The sequence below is a fragment of the Portunus trituberculatus genome, chromosome 8, assembly GCF_017591435.1.
Source record: "Portunus trituberculatus isolate SZX2019 chromosome 8, ASM1759143v1, whole genome shotgun sequence".
NCBI classification, from domain to species: Eukaryota; Metazoa; Arthropoda; class Malacostraca; order Decapoda; family Portunidae; genus Portunus; species Portunus trituberculatus.
The window spans coordinates 4,254,915-4,272,500 of NC_059262.1; the positions used below are offsets into that span (position 1 = coordinate 4,254,915).

General features: G+C 45.0%; 2 protein-coding genes across 2 annotated transcripts; one reads left to right on the forward strand and one right to left on the reverse strand.

Annotated features, from left to right (window-relative positions):
• Positions 1-1,085: 1,085 nt before the first annotated feature.
• On the forward strand, positions 1,086-10,759 carry LOC123499548 (DNA replication ATP-dependent helicase/nuclease DNA2-like). The gene is given in 10 exon segments (XM_045247656.1): positions 1,086-1,152; positions 2,337-2,461; positions 2,893-4,565; positions 5,473-5,646; positions 6,249-6,336; positions 6,497-6,916; positions 6,918-8,696; positions 8,950-9,132; positions 9,498-9,695; positions 10,133-10,759. Coding segments are annotated over 9 exon segments (4,797 nt in total). The 5' UTR covers positions 1,086-1,152; positions 2,337-2,437; the 3' UTR covers positions 10,391-10,759.
• Positions 10,760-11,055: 296 nt separating this feature from the next.
• Positions 11,056-16,870, reverse strand: LOC123499573. The gene is made up of 5 exons (XM_045247724.1): positions 16,726-16,870; positions 16,117-16,401; positions 15,184-15,429; positions 13,991-14,054; positions 11,056-13,473 (listed from the first exon to the last, which is right to left on the reverse strand). The coding sequence occupies exons 3-5, from the start codon at positions 15,411-15,413 to the stop codon at positions 13,147-13,149; spliced, it is 621 nt and encodes a 206-aa protein (XP_045103659.1). The 5' UTR covers positions 15,414-15,429; positions 16,117-16,401; positions 16,726-16,870; the 3' UTR covers positions 11,056-13,146.
• Between the last annotated feature and the right edge of the window lie 716 nt (positions 16,871-17,586).

Consider the following 17,586-nt stretch of genomic DNA (forward strand, 5'->3'; position numbering starts at 1 on the left):
AGAATGCGTTTCTCGTCTCTGCATTAATTAATTAATAGCTAAGGGAAGGAAAACTGACATAAACCTATCATTTGATCTCATGAGGCCATAGGGTCATGAGGAGGTCGTGTGTGTGTGTGTGGTAGTATAGTAGTAGTAGTAGTAGTAGCTATGTGGTAGTAGTAGTAATAGTAGTAGCTATGTGGTGGTAGTAGTAGTAGTAGTAGTAGCGGTAGTCATAGCAACAGCTAGCAGTACGTATATATAGCAGTAGTAGGCTAGTAGTAATAGAAGTACCAGCAGTAGAAGTAGCGGTAGTAGTAGTAGATGATGTTGTATTAGTAGTAATAACAGTAGTAGTAGTAGAAACTAATATATACTCGTGTCTTTCATATCTCAATCCTTTTAAAATCTCCCTTCTCCTGCTCCTCCTTTTATTACTACAATATACACTCACGTAAATACCTGAAACATTGAAAATTAAGGGTAAATATTGCATTCTGAACATTTTTCTTTTTTTTTCCTCATATTCCCCTCCTCCTCCTCCTCCTCCCCCCTCCCTCCTCCTCCTCCTCCTCCTCCTCCTCCTCCTCCTCCTCCTCCTCCCACTACTATATAGCCTACAAACCTGCGTCTACAAACACTTATTCACACCTGGTTGACCTGACTCGACTTTACGTACACTGAACTTATGAGATAACTTACAAGCGATATTAAGCGAAACAGACTAGAAGAAGAAGAAGAAGAAGAAGGAGAAGAAGAAGAAGGTATACGCTGAACATGAGGGATCGAGAGAGGACAGTAGCGAGACAATTACATGGATCATTTGCTAAAGAAAACTATACATACCACATGCGAAAGATAATTACATACATAGACGACTCATTGAAAGAAAATTGAATAGACCTGTTAAAGCAGATTAGAGAATTATATACCTGCTAGAGATTACATAGGTGATTTGCGAGACTAAAATTACATATATTCGCTAAGGAGGATTAAAATAGATCATAAATAAATATATGGACAAATAATACATCATTTTCCTGTAATAAAAAGTTAAAAACAACAAAAATATTAATGTCGACAAAATAGAGCAATGTTTTGGTAAATTTGGCGGGGAGACTGACGACCTAGGAGGGAGATTCAGATGCGGTCCTTCCTCTTATCCTGCAGGTGAGTAAACTGATTTCCCCCTGACATTTACTGAGCCTTGACATCCTTCCTGAACTACTAAACACCGCGATGAAGGATATTGTTGGTGAAATATGAGGGGGAAGGCTGTCAAAGTGAGGCTGATATATAGAGTAGCATTGTGGTTAACCCTGCCCGTATCGTATCCCTGTCAGTTATTGTGTGGCATATTTGTGGTAAGTAGGCAATGGAGTGATAGTGTAATGCAAGTCATGTGTTGATTTTACTTTTTATTCAGCAAATCTAACGCCTGATCTCCACAACTCTCCAATCTTTTATCCCACGAAGGTACTGATTTTTTACCCTTTCATTTATTTATTATTTTTTGTCTTCATATTACGATTATACAATTTTTTTTTTTTGTATGAAGGATTAGTAGGTTTGATTATTTTCTTTCTTATTATTGTGTTTCTTGGTTCATAATGTTGCTATGCTTATGTAAAAGAGACTGTTAGCTGCATTCATTACATTGTTATTAATTTCTTAGTAGTTATGTCCTTTAGCTATTACTGCAGCTTCAACTAATACACCACATGTAACTGTACACATTCTCATAGTCTAGATCACATTTCTACCAGTATTTCTAACACCATTTTACCCTATTGGAAAATGGGGTTAGGTGAAAACTCACTTTCCCAGGAGGTCCCGAAGCTTGCTGATAATTTTGTCTTTGTATTACTGCTATGCTTATGTAAGAGAGACAGTAAGCTACATTCATTATGTTTTTTTTTTTTTTTTATGGGTTTCTTAGTAGGCATGTCCTTTATTTTATTTCTTTGTCGATTTCTTGGCTGATAATTTTGTCTTCATATTACCACAATGCATCTGTAAGAAAGACTGTCATCTACATTCATTACATTCTTATTGATTTTTTGGTAGGCATGTTCCTTTATATTCTTTCTTATTTTCTGTGCCGGTTCTTGGCTGATGATTTGTCTTCATATCTCCACAATGCTTATGTAAGAAAGATAAGCAGATACATCCATTCTTTTCTTTTCTTATTATCTTTGATGGGTTTCTTGATAGGTATGAGTATATCCTTTATTTTCTTTCTGAATTTTTTTTATGAATTTCTTAGCTGATAATTTTGTCTTCATATCTCCACAGTGCCGATGTAAGAAAGACGAGTGGGTACATTACTTCATTCATTACTTTCACTTTCTCAGGATTTCCATCACCATCGGAGGTCCCTGGCCAAAACCCTGACTGTCCTCTTGAGTGGCTGCCCCTCCACTGGCCCACCCTCCACTCCCTCCACCCCTCTACCATGGGCAAGCCAAAAAAGGGAAAGGTTAGTCAGTGTGGCATTCATTTTAAGGTGTGGTGTGTTATGTGACAGTTTCTTGTGTGTGTGTGTGTGTGTTGTTGTTGTTGTTGTTGGTGAAGATAATGTAGAAGTGCAAGATAATAGTTTTATTTATTTATTTTTTTTTTTTTACCTTTCCTTAGGCACTGGTACTTCACTGAGTCTTTATTTATTTATTATTTTCTTTTAACATTGTTTTGGGTAGTGTCTCTTCCATAAACCAGAAAAAAAGTTTCCTCAAAAGGTCATGTTGAGGTATTGTATTAGTGAAAAGATGCTTATGGAATGTGGCATATATTTCAATTGCTCATGTTTTAGTGTGTCAGCTAACTCATAATGCATTAATGAACAAATATATCTGGAATATATGTATGAAGCCATGTATATAGTTGCACAGTTAAATAATTCCCCACCAGGTGCCACAAGTGTCAAACCAACAGAGGATAACTTCATTCTTCACCGCTGCCGCCCCGTCCCAGCCAGCAAAGCGACCGGCACAGCACAATGTCGGCGTGTCACCCACCGCCAAGAGGGACTGCACCTCCCCCACCACCGGCAAGGAGAATGAACTACAGTCATGCAAGAAGAGCCTCTCGGATGACTTTGGGCTTAACACTCCTTGGCAGAGCCCCACACTGCTGAAGACCAATGGCAGCATGGGTAATGGAGGGACAGGCAGCGGTGCAAGTCTAGCTAGGAATCCAAGCAGTGTGAGGAACAGGAATGGTTCTCAGGGCACCAGGAGTGTGTTGTCCAGCCTGAGTAAGTCTGTGGCAAGGAATGTTCCTGTGAAGCGTCCTGCAGTGAAGGCCGCCACTAAGGAGACTGTCTTCCTGTCTGACTCAGATGATGTGGGTGAGGAGGAGGAGTTCTCAGTGTCAGAGTCTTCTTGTGACAAGTTGAATACCTTACCAAGACTCAATCAAGGGAAAGATAATGTCAACACCCTGTCAGAATCCCAAACCTCGCATGAGAACACAGGGCCAAGAAAACCAAAAGAAAAAGATAAAGATAAACAGTCCACATCCCCATCAAACTCCTTGGACCTGGGCAGCGTGTCTGAGTTTGGGAAGCTGAGTAATGGTAAAGAGGAAGAGGAGGAAGAGGTGGCCATGATGTCTGATGGCTCTGAGGACTTATTTAGCACACCACACCAGACCAAACCCAAAGACCACAAGGTGATATGCGATAGAGTGGCCGTGTGGAAAGCTGCCTTGAAACATGAGTATGTGATAGGAGGCAACGATGATGAGGTGACATGTGGCATTGACAACATTACACCTCAACTCATTACAAGTCACATAACTTCTGAGGGTCATGAGGGCACTGTCAGGGCTTCCCAGGGCACTAAACTGGAGGAGAATCTTAATACCACCACTGAAATCACCAAGAGTTCACAGAAATCTGGCAATAGAGACAATGATACCGGTGCTTCTAATGAAACCACAGACATGAAGAGCTCACAGGAATCCAGCACTAGTGAGAATGATGCCTTTAACACCACCACAGACATCAAAAGCTCACAGGAATCAAGAACTAGTGAGAATGATGCCTTTAACACCACCACAGACATCAAAAGCTCACAGGAATCAAGAACTAGTGAGAATGATCCCTTTAACACCACCACAGACATGAAGAGCTCACAGGATTCCAGTATGAGTGAGGATCTTAGCAGTGACATCCTCCAAGCCTCACAGGGGTTTGGAATGAAGAGAAACACCACAGATACCAAAGAGGCTAAAACGTGCATTTCCAACAGTCAACACCACAAACTTCCTGGAAATGACACTGCTGACACCATGAAGGGCTCCAGTGAGGTGGTGTTAAGGGAAGTGGAGGATGTGGAAGATGTGGAGGATGTTAAGTGTTGCAGTACCTCAGGAAACGCTAAGGTAAAAACGGAAGGGAAGTTTGATGAGGGCCCAGGGTGTCTCAGTGTTGGCGGGAAGAGTAGCGGCGACAAGACTCCAAGGAAACTTTCTACCGATGAGGAGAATGACTGTCTTGATATCCTGGAGATGTTCGGGGAGATGTCGCCCTTCAAGGAAAAGACGGATGCCAAACCTGCTCACGGATTGTTGAGTGATCAGTAAGTTGTCTGGTGTGTGTGTGTGTGTGTGTGTGTGTGTGTGTGTGTGTGTGTGTGTGTGTGTGTGTGTGTGTGTGTGTTTTTTATTCTTTTTTATTTATTCACTTATTTATTCACTTATTTATTTATTTTTTCATAGTGTTTCATGTTTTATCTTATCTTGTGGTTAGTTAAGGTTTGGTTTGGTTTGTTTTGTTTTGTTTTCTTTTCCTTTAGTTTTCTGCAGTGTTTCATCTCTTAGTGTGTGTGTTGTGTCTTGTCAGGGATTTGACAGAGCACCAAAAACACCATTGTTGTGCTCGTGTTCTCTTGGGCCTGCTTGGGGACTGGCATATAAGTGAGCCTTTTTGTTTATTTTTTATTTATTTATTTTTATATTTTTTTATTTATTTATCTATTTTTTTTTTGTTCTCGTCCAGATTTCCCTTTCTTACATAAAAAAGATTCTATAAATATTTATCTCAAAATCAAACCACTTATAAATTTGTAAAAAATAAACTTAATGGATGGAAGGAAAAGAAACAAGGATTTCATAGACCACAACTTTTTTAGAACTTTTTAAGAAACACATATTATAGAATCATAGAAAATTAGGAATGAAAAGAAAAACAAGAAAAAACAGGAATTTCATTGAGCTGTCAAAAAAAAAAAGAAAAATCATTGCCAAGTCCCATATTAATCACCACACAACTTATAGAATCATGAAAAAAAAATAGATGAAATAAAAAGACAGAAATTTCACTGAGCACCATCAATAAAAAAAAAAAAAATCATTGCCAAGTCCCATATTAATCACCGCACAATTTATAGAATCATGAAAAAATAATGGACAAAAGGAAGAAAGACAGGAATTTCACTAAGTACCGTCTAAAAAGAAACATTATCAATCCTCACCATTAACTTACAGGATAGTCAAGAAATTTTTGGACGAAGGAAAGCACAAGGAGTCGTATGTGTCCCAGGGCAGCTTTGGGCGACATCTGGTGGTGGTGGCAGAGAGAGACACCTCAACACGCACCATACACCTTGAACTGCTGTCACCGGAGAACGTCAAGAGAACCTGTACTCTGGCTGGCACGTGGTGAGTGTTGTGATGTGCTGTGTGATGCTGTGTGGTGTGTGTTGTTAGGCTTATTTTCTTTATCTTTTCTGTGCTTCACCTTCACTATTTCAAAAGGCTGTTTTTTAATTTATGCGAGTTTTTTAAGGTGTTTTAACGGTTCTAGAGGCAGAGTGACAAGATTTCTACATTATTAACTGGAAAAACACTCTTGAAAACTTCACTAGTCATTTCTGTAGCTTGGAAAATAGGCATGGTGAGAGAATAAAGTGTTTCTGAGTATGGATCTTAGTGTTGTGGTGAGAGATGAGGCTTTGATGTGACATGTGTGGTGTGTGTTAGTATTCTGGTGTGACTGATGTAACATGTGTGTGCTGGAAGAGTGTTGTGTGATGTGTTAGTGTTCTGAGAGGTGAGGCTTTGCTGTGACGTGTGTGGTGGAAGGAGTGTGTTGGAAGAGAAGCTGTAGGGAAGATGGCTTAGTTTGCATGGCTCACCCTTCAGTCAGCAGTGAGGAGCAACGCTTTGGTGTTGAGATGTAGTACAGGGCTGTGTGTGGTTGTTTTAGTGGTTGGTGTGGAAGAGAGAGAGAGAGAGGAACTATTGTCTTTATTTGTGTGCAGGTCTGACACAGTGGTGCGTGATGGAGACATTATTCACATCTTGCTTACTAATCCAGTGGACGGTCACTATCACATCGACAACAACCAGGTATGTGTGTGTGTGTGTGTGTGTGTGTGTGTGTGTGTGATGCAAACAATCAGCTGAAGGACAGGTGAAGTGCAGCTGTAGTATTAGTATCAATATGACATAACAGGAGGTGGTGTTGGTGGTGAGTACTAATATGTGTGTGTGTGTGTCTGTGCTGCAGGGACTGGTGGTGGTGCACCCTGACCTGCTAGTGAGCAGCACCAGCGTGGCGGCGGGTGTGTTCTGCCGCCGCCGCGCCGTGCTGGCTGAGTGGCACCGCGGGATGGAGCCGCCCTCAGTGATCATGACGGTTGGGTCGCTGGTGCACGAGCTGTTCCAGGAGGCGGTGGTGGAGGCTTCGCAGGGTGGGGCGGGGCAGCTCTCCGAGGGGCGGCTGCAGGCCATGGTGGACGGCCTGCTGGGCCGCCCGAAGGTCCTGGAGGACCTGTACCGCCTGAACCAGACAGTGGACACCCTCAGGCAGGATGTGGCCGGCTTCATCCCCAAGGTTTTGGCATGGTGTGGCCGTTACCTGGGCCGAGGAGGGCCAGGGCAGGGCGGGGCCTCCTACAAATGGCAGGGCAGGATCACCCACGTGGAAGGAGGTGGAGGAGAACATCTGGTGTCCACGCCTGGGCCTGAAGGGCAAGGTGGACTTGGTGGTGCAGGTCGAGGGTGGTGGTGGTGGTCTGGCCACCTTGCCGCTGGAGCTGAAGACAGGCCGGGCCAGCTTCTCGCCGGAGCACTGTGGCCAGCTGGCCCTGTATGCCATGATGGGCACCGACCGGCGGCCAGACCCCGGGGCAGGGCTGCTGCTGTACCTGCGGGAGGCTGCCATGGAGAAGAAGGTGGCCCAGGCCAAGGAGCGCCGGGACCTCCTGTGCCTCAGGAACGACCTAGCCACACACCTGGCTGCCCGGCCCCAGCCTGCCCAGGCTGCAGGGGAGGAGCCCGGCCTGCCCCCCCTGCCAACCCCCATTGCCCATGAGAGAGGGTGCCAGCAGTGTCCACACAAGGTGACGTGTGCCGCCCACCAGGTGCTGCGTGGTGAGGTGCCCGCTGCCCCACACCCCATGGCAGACCTAGTGCCCCAACACACAGCACACCTCTCCCCAGAACACTTGGACTACTTCCGCCACTGGTGTCTGCTCCACCAGCTGGAGGCGGCCCAGAAGGTCGGTGGAGGCGGTGCGTTGTGGTGCCGCAACGCTGCCCGGCGGGAGGAGGAGGGGGAGTGCTTGGCCTGGCTGGTGCTGGCCACCACTCCTCCCAGTGAGGTCCACCGTGGGTGTTTCCTCCACACGCTGGTGCGGGGCCGGCGCCACCCTGGGTCGGCCATCCCCCTGGCCAGTGTGGGGCTGCAGGTTGGGAGCATGGTGATTGCCTCCTCCACCACAGTGCTGGCGCTGGCCTGTGGCACAGTGAAGGGCTTCAAGGACGGGGCGGTGCTGGCCGAGCTGGACCGGCCCCTGCAAGGTGGCATGGCCCACCACTACCACCTGGACCTCAATTCCTCCACAAACTTCCTACGGCTCCCCATGCAGACCCTGGGCAAACTGCTGTTGCCGGAGCCCCGGGCCGAGGTGCTGCGGCGCCTGGTGGTGGACAGGGGCGCCCCGGCCTTCAAGAAGCGTGTGCCCTCCAGGGTGCTGGAGTGCAAGCCCCTGCTGGCCCACCTGAACACGGCACAGAAGCGTGCGGTGATCCGGGCACTGGCGGCAGAGGACTATATGCTGGTGCAGGGCTTCCCAGGTACCGGCAAGTCCACCATGCTGGCCACCATGGTGCGGGTGTTGCTGCAACTCGGCCGCTCCGTCCTCATCACCGCCTACACCAACACGGCCCTGGACAGTCTGCTGCTCAAGCTGCACAAGCTGGGCATAGACTTCATGCGTGTGGGGCGCTCAGACAGGGTGCACCCCGACCTGGCCAGCCACACGGACCAGGCACGGACCAGCCAGGTCACCAGCGTGGAGCAGCTGACGGAGCTGTATGCCGGTCAGCGCGTGGTTGCCGCCACATGCCTCGGCCTCGGCCACTGCATATTCTCCCGCCGCACCTTTGACGTGTGCATTGTGGACGAGGCGGCCCAGGTGCAGCAGGTGGCGGCCCTCGGCCCACTGTTCCTGTGCTCCGCCTTTGTGCTGGTGGGGGACGACAAGCAGCTGCCGCCGGTGGTGAGCAGTGAGAGCGCCGCGCTGCACGGCATGGCAGAGACACTGTTTGAGCGGCTGTGCTCCCCTGTCACCGTCACACTCACTGAGCAGTACCGCATGAATGGACCCATCATGACCCTGGCCAACCTCCTCACCTACAACAACCAGCTCACCTGTGCTACCCCACAGCTGGAGCAGGCCACCCTGGACCTTCCACACTACCAGGTACACACTGTACAGCCAGGCCAGTGCAGGCAGGCAGCAGCATAGTCTGACATGGCCATAAATGCTGAAATAATACAAGTAATACATTTGAAGGTTCACAAACAAATTGGTAGAAAGAAAAAATTCCCTAAAGTCCAGATACAATGTCTGTTTGAGCCACCAAGTGTTAGGAACAAAGGTGTAGTAGTGAGCAACAAAATACCTTCCTTTGACAACTTCAATACTAATAAATCTTTTGTACCTTGCGTTCCAGAGGCTGGTGGGGGAGGGGGCCGTGGCACCGTGGCTGCAGCGAGTGGTGGCACCCACACTAGAGGGAGCCGTGGTGCTGGTGGACACTGTCGGGGCCACTGAGGAGGCAAGGGTCAGTGGCTCCACACTGGCCAATCACAGGGAGGCCAGACTGGTGATTGAGGTGGCCAGAACACTTTTGAAGGTGAGACAAAGGCTTGTGTGTAACACACTCACTAAATTTCTTTGTGCTGTTCCTGTTAGAGATTGCCACAGACCACCGTACTGTCTTTGTTGCTTGTCACACTCTTCATCTCATCTCCAATGCACTGTAAGACTTGTGAGTTATAGATCAGTATGTGAAGTGTAATCCTGACGCCTATTTGACTGAAGAATCACAACACACAACAGGGATAAGTCACACTAGCTTGTAAGATCACCATTTAGTAACCTAACCTAACTTTCTCCACCATGTTTGGGGACTGGCATCTTAGTGGGCCTTTTTTGTTGATAATTTTTGTTGCCCTTAGCCAGCGTTCCCTCTTACATGAAAAAACCTCTTGTTTGCAGGCGGGTCTTGGTGCCAGCGACATTGGTATCATTGCACCATACCGAGGGCAGGTGAGGCTGGTGAAGAAGTTACTGGTGGAGGAGGTGGAGGAGGAGGACGTGGAGAAGGTGGAGGTGAACACAGTCGACCAGTACCAGGGCAGGGACAAGATGGCTATCATTTGTTCATTTGTGCGCTGCGGCAAATCCAGTGATAAGGTATGTGTGTGTGTGTGTGTTTTGTTTTGCCTCATGAGTGTGGATAGTCGCGTGGTGTCCAGCTCATCCTAAAGTTGTGCTTAGTTGTGTCTCTTGGGCATTTTTGGGTGGTAGAAGTATCTCTTATAATATCTGTCAGCTCTGTATGGCCTTGTGGTGCTGCGACTTCATGTTTATAAATGTTTTCATCCCTGTGTTTTCATGATTACAAGGTTTGGAACACTAATCCTAATGCATGAAGAAAAATCATAAAAACTGAATTATTTGGACAACAGAGAAAAAAAACTGACACACACACACACACACACACACACTTTCCATTTCTATCACCAAGAGTTGTACCAGATTAGTTTTCTTAACAGTACATAGACAGTAAGACATGACTAACAGCACACAGTATCTCACCTTCACCACCACCACCACCCTTTCCTCCACAGCCAGCGGGGATCCTAACAGACTGCCGGAGACTCAACGTGGCCTTAACTCGAGCCAAAAGGAAGCTAATTCTCATTGGCGACCGGGCAACGCTGACACGCTACAGTTCCTTCTCCTCCCTCATGAAGGTCCTCGCCCCCCACCAGGTGTACTGCCTCGCCCAGGGCACTGACGGATTCCAGTGGCAGGGGGAAGAGGAAAAGTGCCAGGGTGTAGAGTTGATGGAGGGAAACAGTTGTGTGAAGGTGTTGTCATTATGAGAGTGGCTGGTTTAGGTGATGATGTAGGTAGATGTTTGTGTTAAGGTACTGTCATTATTAGTGGCTTTTGGTGACATGTATAAAGAGAAGATAGTTGTGTGAAGATTTACATGTTTGGTGACATGTAAAGACAGAAGAAAGTTGTGTTAAGGTACTGTCATTGTGAGAGTGACTGGTTTTGGTGACAAGTAAAAAGGAGAAGATGGTTGTGTGAAGATGTCATTGTGAGTGTGGCTTCTCCTAATGACATGTAAAGACAGAAGATAGTTTTGTTGAGGTACTGTCATTGTGAGTGGCTGGTTCTGTTGACATGAAGCAGAAAGAAGATAATTGTGTTAAGGTGGTTTTGTTGACGAGTAAAGACAGAATTTTACTTTAGGTTTTAGAAGGAGTAAGAGAAGTTTTCATTAAGGGTTTGTCTTTAAGCAGTAGGAGGAGAAAGGAGGTTTGTTGGATGTGTTACAAAGTCATAAGTGGCAGTGATGCTTGGCCAAAACACTCCAAGGTGACTCTTTAACATGGTGGAAGTTCAGAGCATCAGGTGGTTGTGTTGTCAGGTTTGTTTGTCTTTCAGTGGCACAGTCTTTCCACCTGTGTGTGTGTGTGTGTGTGTGTGTGTCCTAATCTTTAATCTTAATAATAATAATGATAATAATAGTCTATCAGCATATATACATCATAATTCTCATTGTCACTATACATAGACCAATCATCACCTTCATCATCATCATCATCATCACCATCATAATTCTCATCACTGTCACTATTGTTATTATTATTACAAGCATAGCGGTAGTAATGGCTATGAACACAGCCTTTCAGTAGTACTTCGGTAACAGTCTTCAGAGCGTCAGCCTCAAGTCATGATATTTGTTGATGTAAAATATATAGAAGCATCATTTCACTTTGCAGAAGAAAACTTTGCTGTGTATGTGTGTGTATTTTATTAAGTACTCATCTTCACTTTTGCTGATGTTATTGTCAGTGGGATTCTCTCTCTCTCTCTCTCTCTCTCATAATGGAAATGCCTTTCTCGTGCCTTTTATACATGTTTGTGTTTTCTTTCACCTTTCCTCTGTGTGTGTATTTAATGGAGAATACATTTGGAAACTCCAGTATTTCTGTAATGATGCATAAAGATGTGTGTATAGTATTAGTATTAAGTCTTGCATGCATCTAACTTGTTGCATTACATGATATTAATATTTAAATGTGATGTGACACCTTTAATTTAATTTTAATAATGTTTTTAGTGAGAATTCTTTACTTGTACTTTTATTACAAGGAAGTGGATTGATGTATGTTGGATGAAATCATTTTATTTCTTATTCTCATATTCATATAACTCATTTCTGTTGAAGAAATGAAGGAATAAAGAGGTTTGGTTTTAGTGGAGTGGTGTTGGTCAGAGCACCATATAAACATGTTTGGTTCACTTCAACAGACTGTACAAACTCCTGTAGTGAAAAGAGACTGCCTAACCCTCTGACTGTTGGCGGCACAATAACTGACACTTATTACAGCAAACCAACCTGATTGTACAGAACAAAAAACACATCACTCCCTTTGCTGTTAGTGGTGTCTTTCAAAATTATAGTGTAAACGTGCTCCACATTTCATTATTACAGTTGACAAGCCACAGCAGTCAGTCAGGGGGTTAGCATGACAGCATGTGAGGCAGCAGCACACACTCAGCCCATGCCAGTGCTGAGTGTGTCCAGCCAGAGGCCACACAGACACTCAAACACACATACAGATGTAACTCAACAGTACAAATGAGAAACTGTCACACAGACTTGTATGTAATGCCAGTCTTGTATCCTTAAAGCCATATAGTGTGGGTGAATCACAGCTTATGAATGACAACCTTTCTCAAAATATACTTCTAGGTACAGTAAATCATTTGTAAACTTGGATAATGATTTCAAAGATTCCTACTTGTAAATACTACTGATGAACATTCATTCATAACTTTGGAAAGTAGTAAATCAAACATTCATAAATTCTACTTCACTGGCATCTGTTTGCACCGCCCCATGGAAGCAGCTTCATTCCATACTGTACATTAAACATTAAGTAGTTTCTCTGTTAACATTAAGACACAGCTGCAGCTCCACAGCATGCAGCCTCTCTGTAATGAGTGCAATGCTCAGCCAACCAGTGACACAGCACCACACGTCTGTACCGAGGAACATCACCACCGTAGCGGAACACATTGATATTTTCAAGGTGAGATTCTAGGAACTAACACACTTTTGGAATCCTTGTGTCATGATCAGGCCAAGTGTTGCTTTTGAAAATACTTCTTTCCACTTTGACCTGACATGACCTCATCTCATCATCACAACTGTGCATTTATTTTTCTCTGAAGTGTGCTTACAGGACCAAAAATATTTCAAATTTTGTATTGTACTCAAACTAATAGATTTCACAAAAATTTCTTACGTTTTTTCCCATGACCTTACTGAAAAGAAACACAAAAGAGACACAGGAAGGAAAACAGCGCTGGAAAACAATGACATAAAGAAAGAGTATGAAGAGAGTTGAACAGTATGAAAGCTAGACTCTGAAGGACAAGTCTATAAGTCAGCATCCCACATCAGCTCTCCTCCCATGCACCACACCTAAGCATCACTGCCTCACAAGCAGGACTGTCATTGTGCACCTTTGTAGATACCATGAGAATTGTAGTTCAAGGGAGCTCAACACACCACTTCCTACTTTCAGCACAGGAAGTTTTTAGTCTACACACAGTACTAAAAGTTTAAGAGTGTGTGGTACTCCTCAAAGCATGGCTCGATGCACAGCGGCACAGCACACTTCCTGCACAAGAAGCGTGTCTGTGTTCTCTTTTTCCGGTGCCTTGACGAGTAGAAACACACGTAACATTTCCTCTGCGGGGTCTTGTTCTGTGGCGTCGGGGGAAAGGAGCGAGGGAAGTGACGCTCGGTGAGGCGCGGTGGGAGATCGTGAGGTGGCCCCGGGGAGGCACCAAGGCCACGGCGCTCCGGGTGACCCACCTTCAGTAGTTTCCGCAGCTCTTGGAAGGTGAAGTACTCAAGCTTCTTCCTCTTGCCTGTCACCTGGTGGAGTGGAACAAGTCAAGGTGAAGAGTGTGTGTGTGTGTGTGTGTGTGTGTGTGTGTGTGTGTGTGTGTGTGTGTGTGTGTGTGTGTGTGTGTGTGTGTGTGTGTGTGTGTGTGTGTGTGTGTGTGTGTGTGTGTGTGTGTGTGTGTGTGTGTGATTCCATGACCTCAGTGTACCTCATGTTCGCTATACCAACAACGGAGGCAATAGTGACTTAAGACCATGAAAACATTCACTTATTACCTTGCATAATTTATTGTAATTTTTATTCATTATCTGTATTTCTTTCATCAGACTCTAGTGGACATAAATTCCTGTTTTCTTGGGTGATGGCATTATAACAAGCATTCTACATTGAGGAAAAATTCAGAACATTTAAGACCACACCAAATAATACACACAATCTTTACAAATGTCCTTGAAATCTATTTAATCTCAAACCTCACCCAAATTGTTACGACCAGCGGCAAGAACAGCAAGCATTGGTAAGAGATCGCATACACTTATCACTTACCATGGTGGCGTTGGTCACTGAGTGCGTCACATCCTGCTGCTCGCTCTCTACCTGGTCCTGGGAGCTGGCGAGAGGTTACCATTATTCAGCCACTGCACTCACTAACATCACCTTCAGCAACACTTAACCCCTTCAGTACCATGACGCATTTCCATATTGATTCTGCTTACTATTTGGTGATATACAGCTTCAGAAACTCATGTGGGGATTAAAATAGTGAAGACTGGCCATTAATCTTCTCCTTTCCATTGTCCCTTCCTTATGTCAATAAAATGGTCTAATCGTACACTAATCTCAAGGTAAAAATGTGTTCCACTATTGAAGGGGTTAAAATGTTATATTCATATCTTAGACCCACAAACACTTCCTGCCTGCTTCTGTATTTCCATCTTCCTGTGACCTAAACTCATTTAAGAGGGAGGTTTCAAGACATTTATTCCATTCTTTTGGCTAACTCTCAGACCTGCTTGGGGACTGGCATCTACTGTAAGTGTTTAATAGTTTTCATCTCTCTTAGCCAGATTTACCTTACATCAAATAAAGGTGCATACATAACACTACCATTTCTTTGTCTACATGTTCATGGATACAGATTAATGATGTGTAAGTCTTGGTTATATCTGGTGTGCAAAGGAAAAGATGCTGGATAAGGTATAAGGTGTTAGAGGCTGTTACGGAAGAGTTTGGCTGTTTATTTGGTATTTTGTTATGATGCAATTGCCAAAACAGATTATCAACGTTACTTCTCACCACATTAAATACATCAGTCCTCATTTTATTTATTTATTATTTTTTCACTTTTACTTATCTTTTCATTTACCTATCGTCTTGTGTTAAATGTGCAATGTATTAAATATGTAGCTGGTACAATACAAAAATCATTAAAAAGGAGTGTTAATGGTGGAACAAAGGAAGGGTTGTGAGAGTTATAGTTTTCATTTATCATTTTGTCGTGTTAAATGTGAAGTATTAAATATATTGCTGTTACAATACAAAAAATAATTAAAAAAATATATCAATAGTGGGACAAGGGAAGGGTAGTGATAGTAGTACCTTTCATTTATCGTTTTGTCATGTTAAATATGTGAGGTATTAAAAATATTATCATTACAATACAAAAATCATAAAAGAAAGTGTTAATGGTGGGACAATGGTAGGGTAGTGATAGTAACAGTGTGGTGGTCAGTGCTCACCTGTCACACCGGTCACTCTCCTGCCTCAAGGTGTGCTGCGGGGTGAAGGACGGCACACGTAACAGAGTGTTCTTGTTGGGCTCCTGCTTTATATCTGTCATGAGGGGGTCGTCAAAATGCTCCACCAGCTGCTGCATCTCATCCTGCCGCTCCCCGAACACTGCATCCACTGGCGGCTCCACCAGCTCCACCTTGAAAGGGTCCTCCGATGGCTCCATGTTCAGGTGCATGTCATTGCGTGTGCGTCTGGAAACAAAGGAACGATATGTCAACCTCATGTACTTTTCAGGTAAGCTACACCTCAAACCATGTGCCTGCTCTGATTTATCTCTTCCCCTTTGGCCAACAACCCTGTGATGGGGAGCAAAAAGCCTGTGTGAGGGCAGCAAACAATAGGGATGCTGTAATGGCACCACTGTGAAGGCTAACCAACACCTACAGTGGTCCTGTGTCTACTGTACGTTGTGTTAGTGTTAGGTTAGGTTAGGTCAGGTTAGTGTCCTTAAGGATTGCTCCACGAAGGGTTAATGACATGCCTTTTCAACTCCCTGCCCCCTCAGCTTACGGGCTCACCTATATATCAGGTGGATAACTGTCTGGCATAGTCCCTGAACAGACCATCCCCCCCTACCAAGGCTAGCCCTGTCTCCACAACAACTCTCCCTGTGAACACCCAAGATGTGGTGAGGTGCCCGGTACTAGTGGCAGTCCATCTCAACTGTGTCAGGGACGACATTCAACCAAGTAAGCAAACAGCGAGCAAGGCAGTGTGGGTTAGCGCTGTGGGCTGTGGTGCAGCGACCCGCGCTGAACCACCGCTCCTGTCAGGCCTGGGCCCTGCCTTGCCGCCACAGCCCAGCACAGCACCCACTGCACTTCACTCAGCGGGAAATAACACAACACAATGGTGGGAGTGAGGAGGGCGCCACTCACCTTGCCAGCGGGGACGAGAGGGTGCGGCAGGCAGGGCAGGTAGGGCAGCCTCACCGCACTCAGCACTCAGCAGCGGAGTGTGTCGCGGGGAAGCATGGCGCTGTACGTGCCGTGACCACACCAACAAAGGTGCCTGTGTGCTGCAGCGCCCACCATCCCGCCTCACGCCACACAGGCACTGCTGGACACTGGCAGGGCAGCAGGGCACCACCACATGTACCACTGCTGCTGCTGGTGGTGGTGCTGGTTGTCCTCCTCACCCCTCGCTCCTCGCTCCGCCAAATCCTTCAAAACATAAACAATCAAGTGCAAGTCTTTAGTCTGAAGCAATCATTACTGTCTCTCCCATCACACCCATCACACCACACAGACCCTCACAGCAGCCACACCAGCCACAAGTCACCACAGAACACCCCGCCTCCATGTTTCAGATATGTATCAGAAAGTCGAACACTTCTTTATTCTTTTCCGAGATACACTCGCAAAGATCCACCCTGACCTAACGTAACCTGTCACACTACACAATACTCAAGGAATATACAAGATCTCAATAAAGAATCTTTGACAATACTGCACATGTACCTCACCTTGAGAAATATGAATGCTTACCTCGGACCTGATAAGACCAATGTCAGTCACGCTCACAGAATAAGATTAAGAAGACAATAAGAAGGTGACACACAGACGTATCTTTAAGGACAGCACACGCGCATCACCTCACAAAAAATTCCCACAACAAAATCTATTAATCTTGCCACGAAAGCTTCAATAGACGTTTCTCAGTATCCATAAAGATAATAAAAACAATGCTTAGTAATCTTAAATGTGTAGTGTGTGGTTCTTCCCTTAGATATGATGCTGTATAATGTATATATTCTCTCTCTCTCTCTCTCTCTCTCTCTCTCTCTCTCTCTCTCTCTCTCTCTCATTAATTAATTTTCTTTTTACTCTTCTTTTCTTCTATTATCTTCACCCCTATCCCTCCCTTTCTCTCCTCTTCCTATACCATTCTCCCTCTTCCTCCTCCTCTCCCTCCGCTATATCTTTCCCTTCACTCGCCCAAAGATACCTCCCCCTCTCTCTCTCTCTCTCTCTCTCTCTCTCTCTCTCCTGTGCGTTGGCTGGGATGAACGAATGGATAGACAGATGACAAAATGCAGTTTAATGTTAAGAGGCATTTGTCCCTGTCTTTTGGCTAATTCTATCTGCTCTGTAAGGAGACTGGCTACTGATCGAGTGGGCTTTTGATTGACTGATTGATATATTTATTGTTTGCATTAATAATAAAATGCAGCAAGGGAGGAGGATGGACCTTGCCACCCACCCCCTGGACGAAGACATAAGGATAAAGTATAGAAAAATGTAAAAATTATACATTACAGGAATATAAGTGAATAAATAAATACAGATATTGGACACTTTATTGCATGAATATCCTACAGTCTAGGAGCAAACGTAGGATATTCCTTG

Coding starts and splice junctions, on each gene's coding strand:
- LOC123499573 (XM_045247724.1), bottom strand. CDS start 15,413: ATGCACCTGAACATGGAGCCATCGGAGGACCCTTTCAAGGTGGAGCTG. Junction 14,055..15,183: donor GAGAGTGACCGGTGTGACAG/GTGAGCACTGAC, acceptor ACCTCTCGCCAG/CTCCCAGGACCAGGTAGAGA. Junction 13,474..13,990: donor CAGTGACCAACGCCACCATG/GTAAGTGATAAG, acceptor CCACTCCACCAG/GTGACAGGCAAGAGGAAGAA.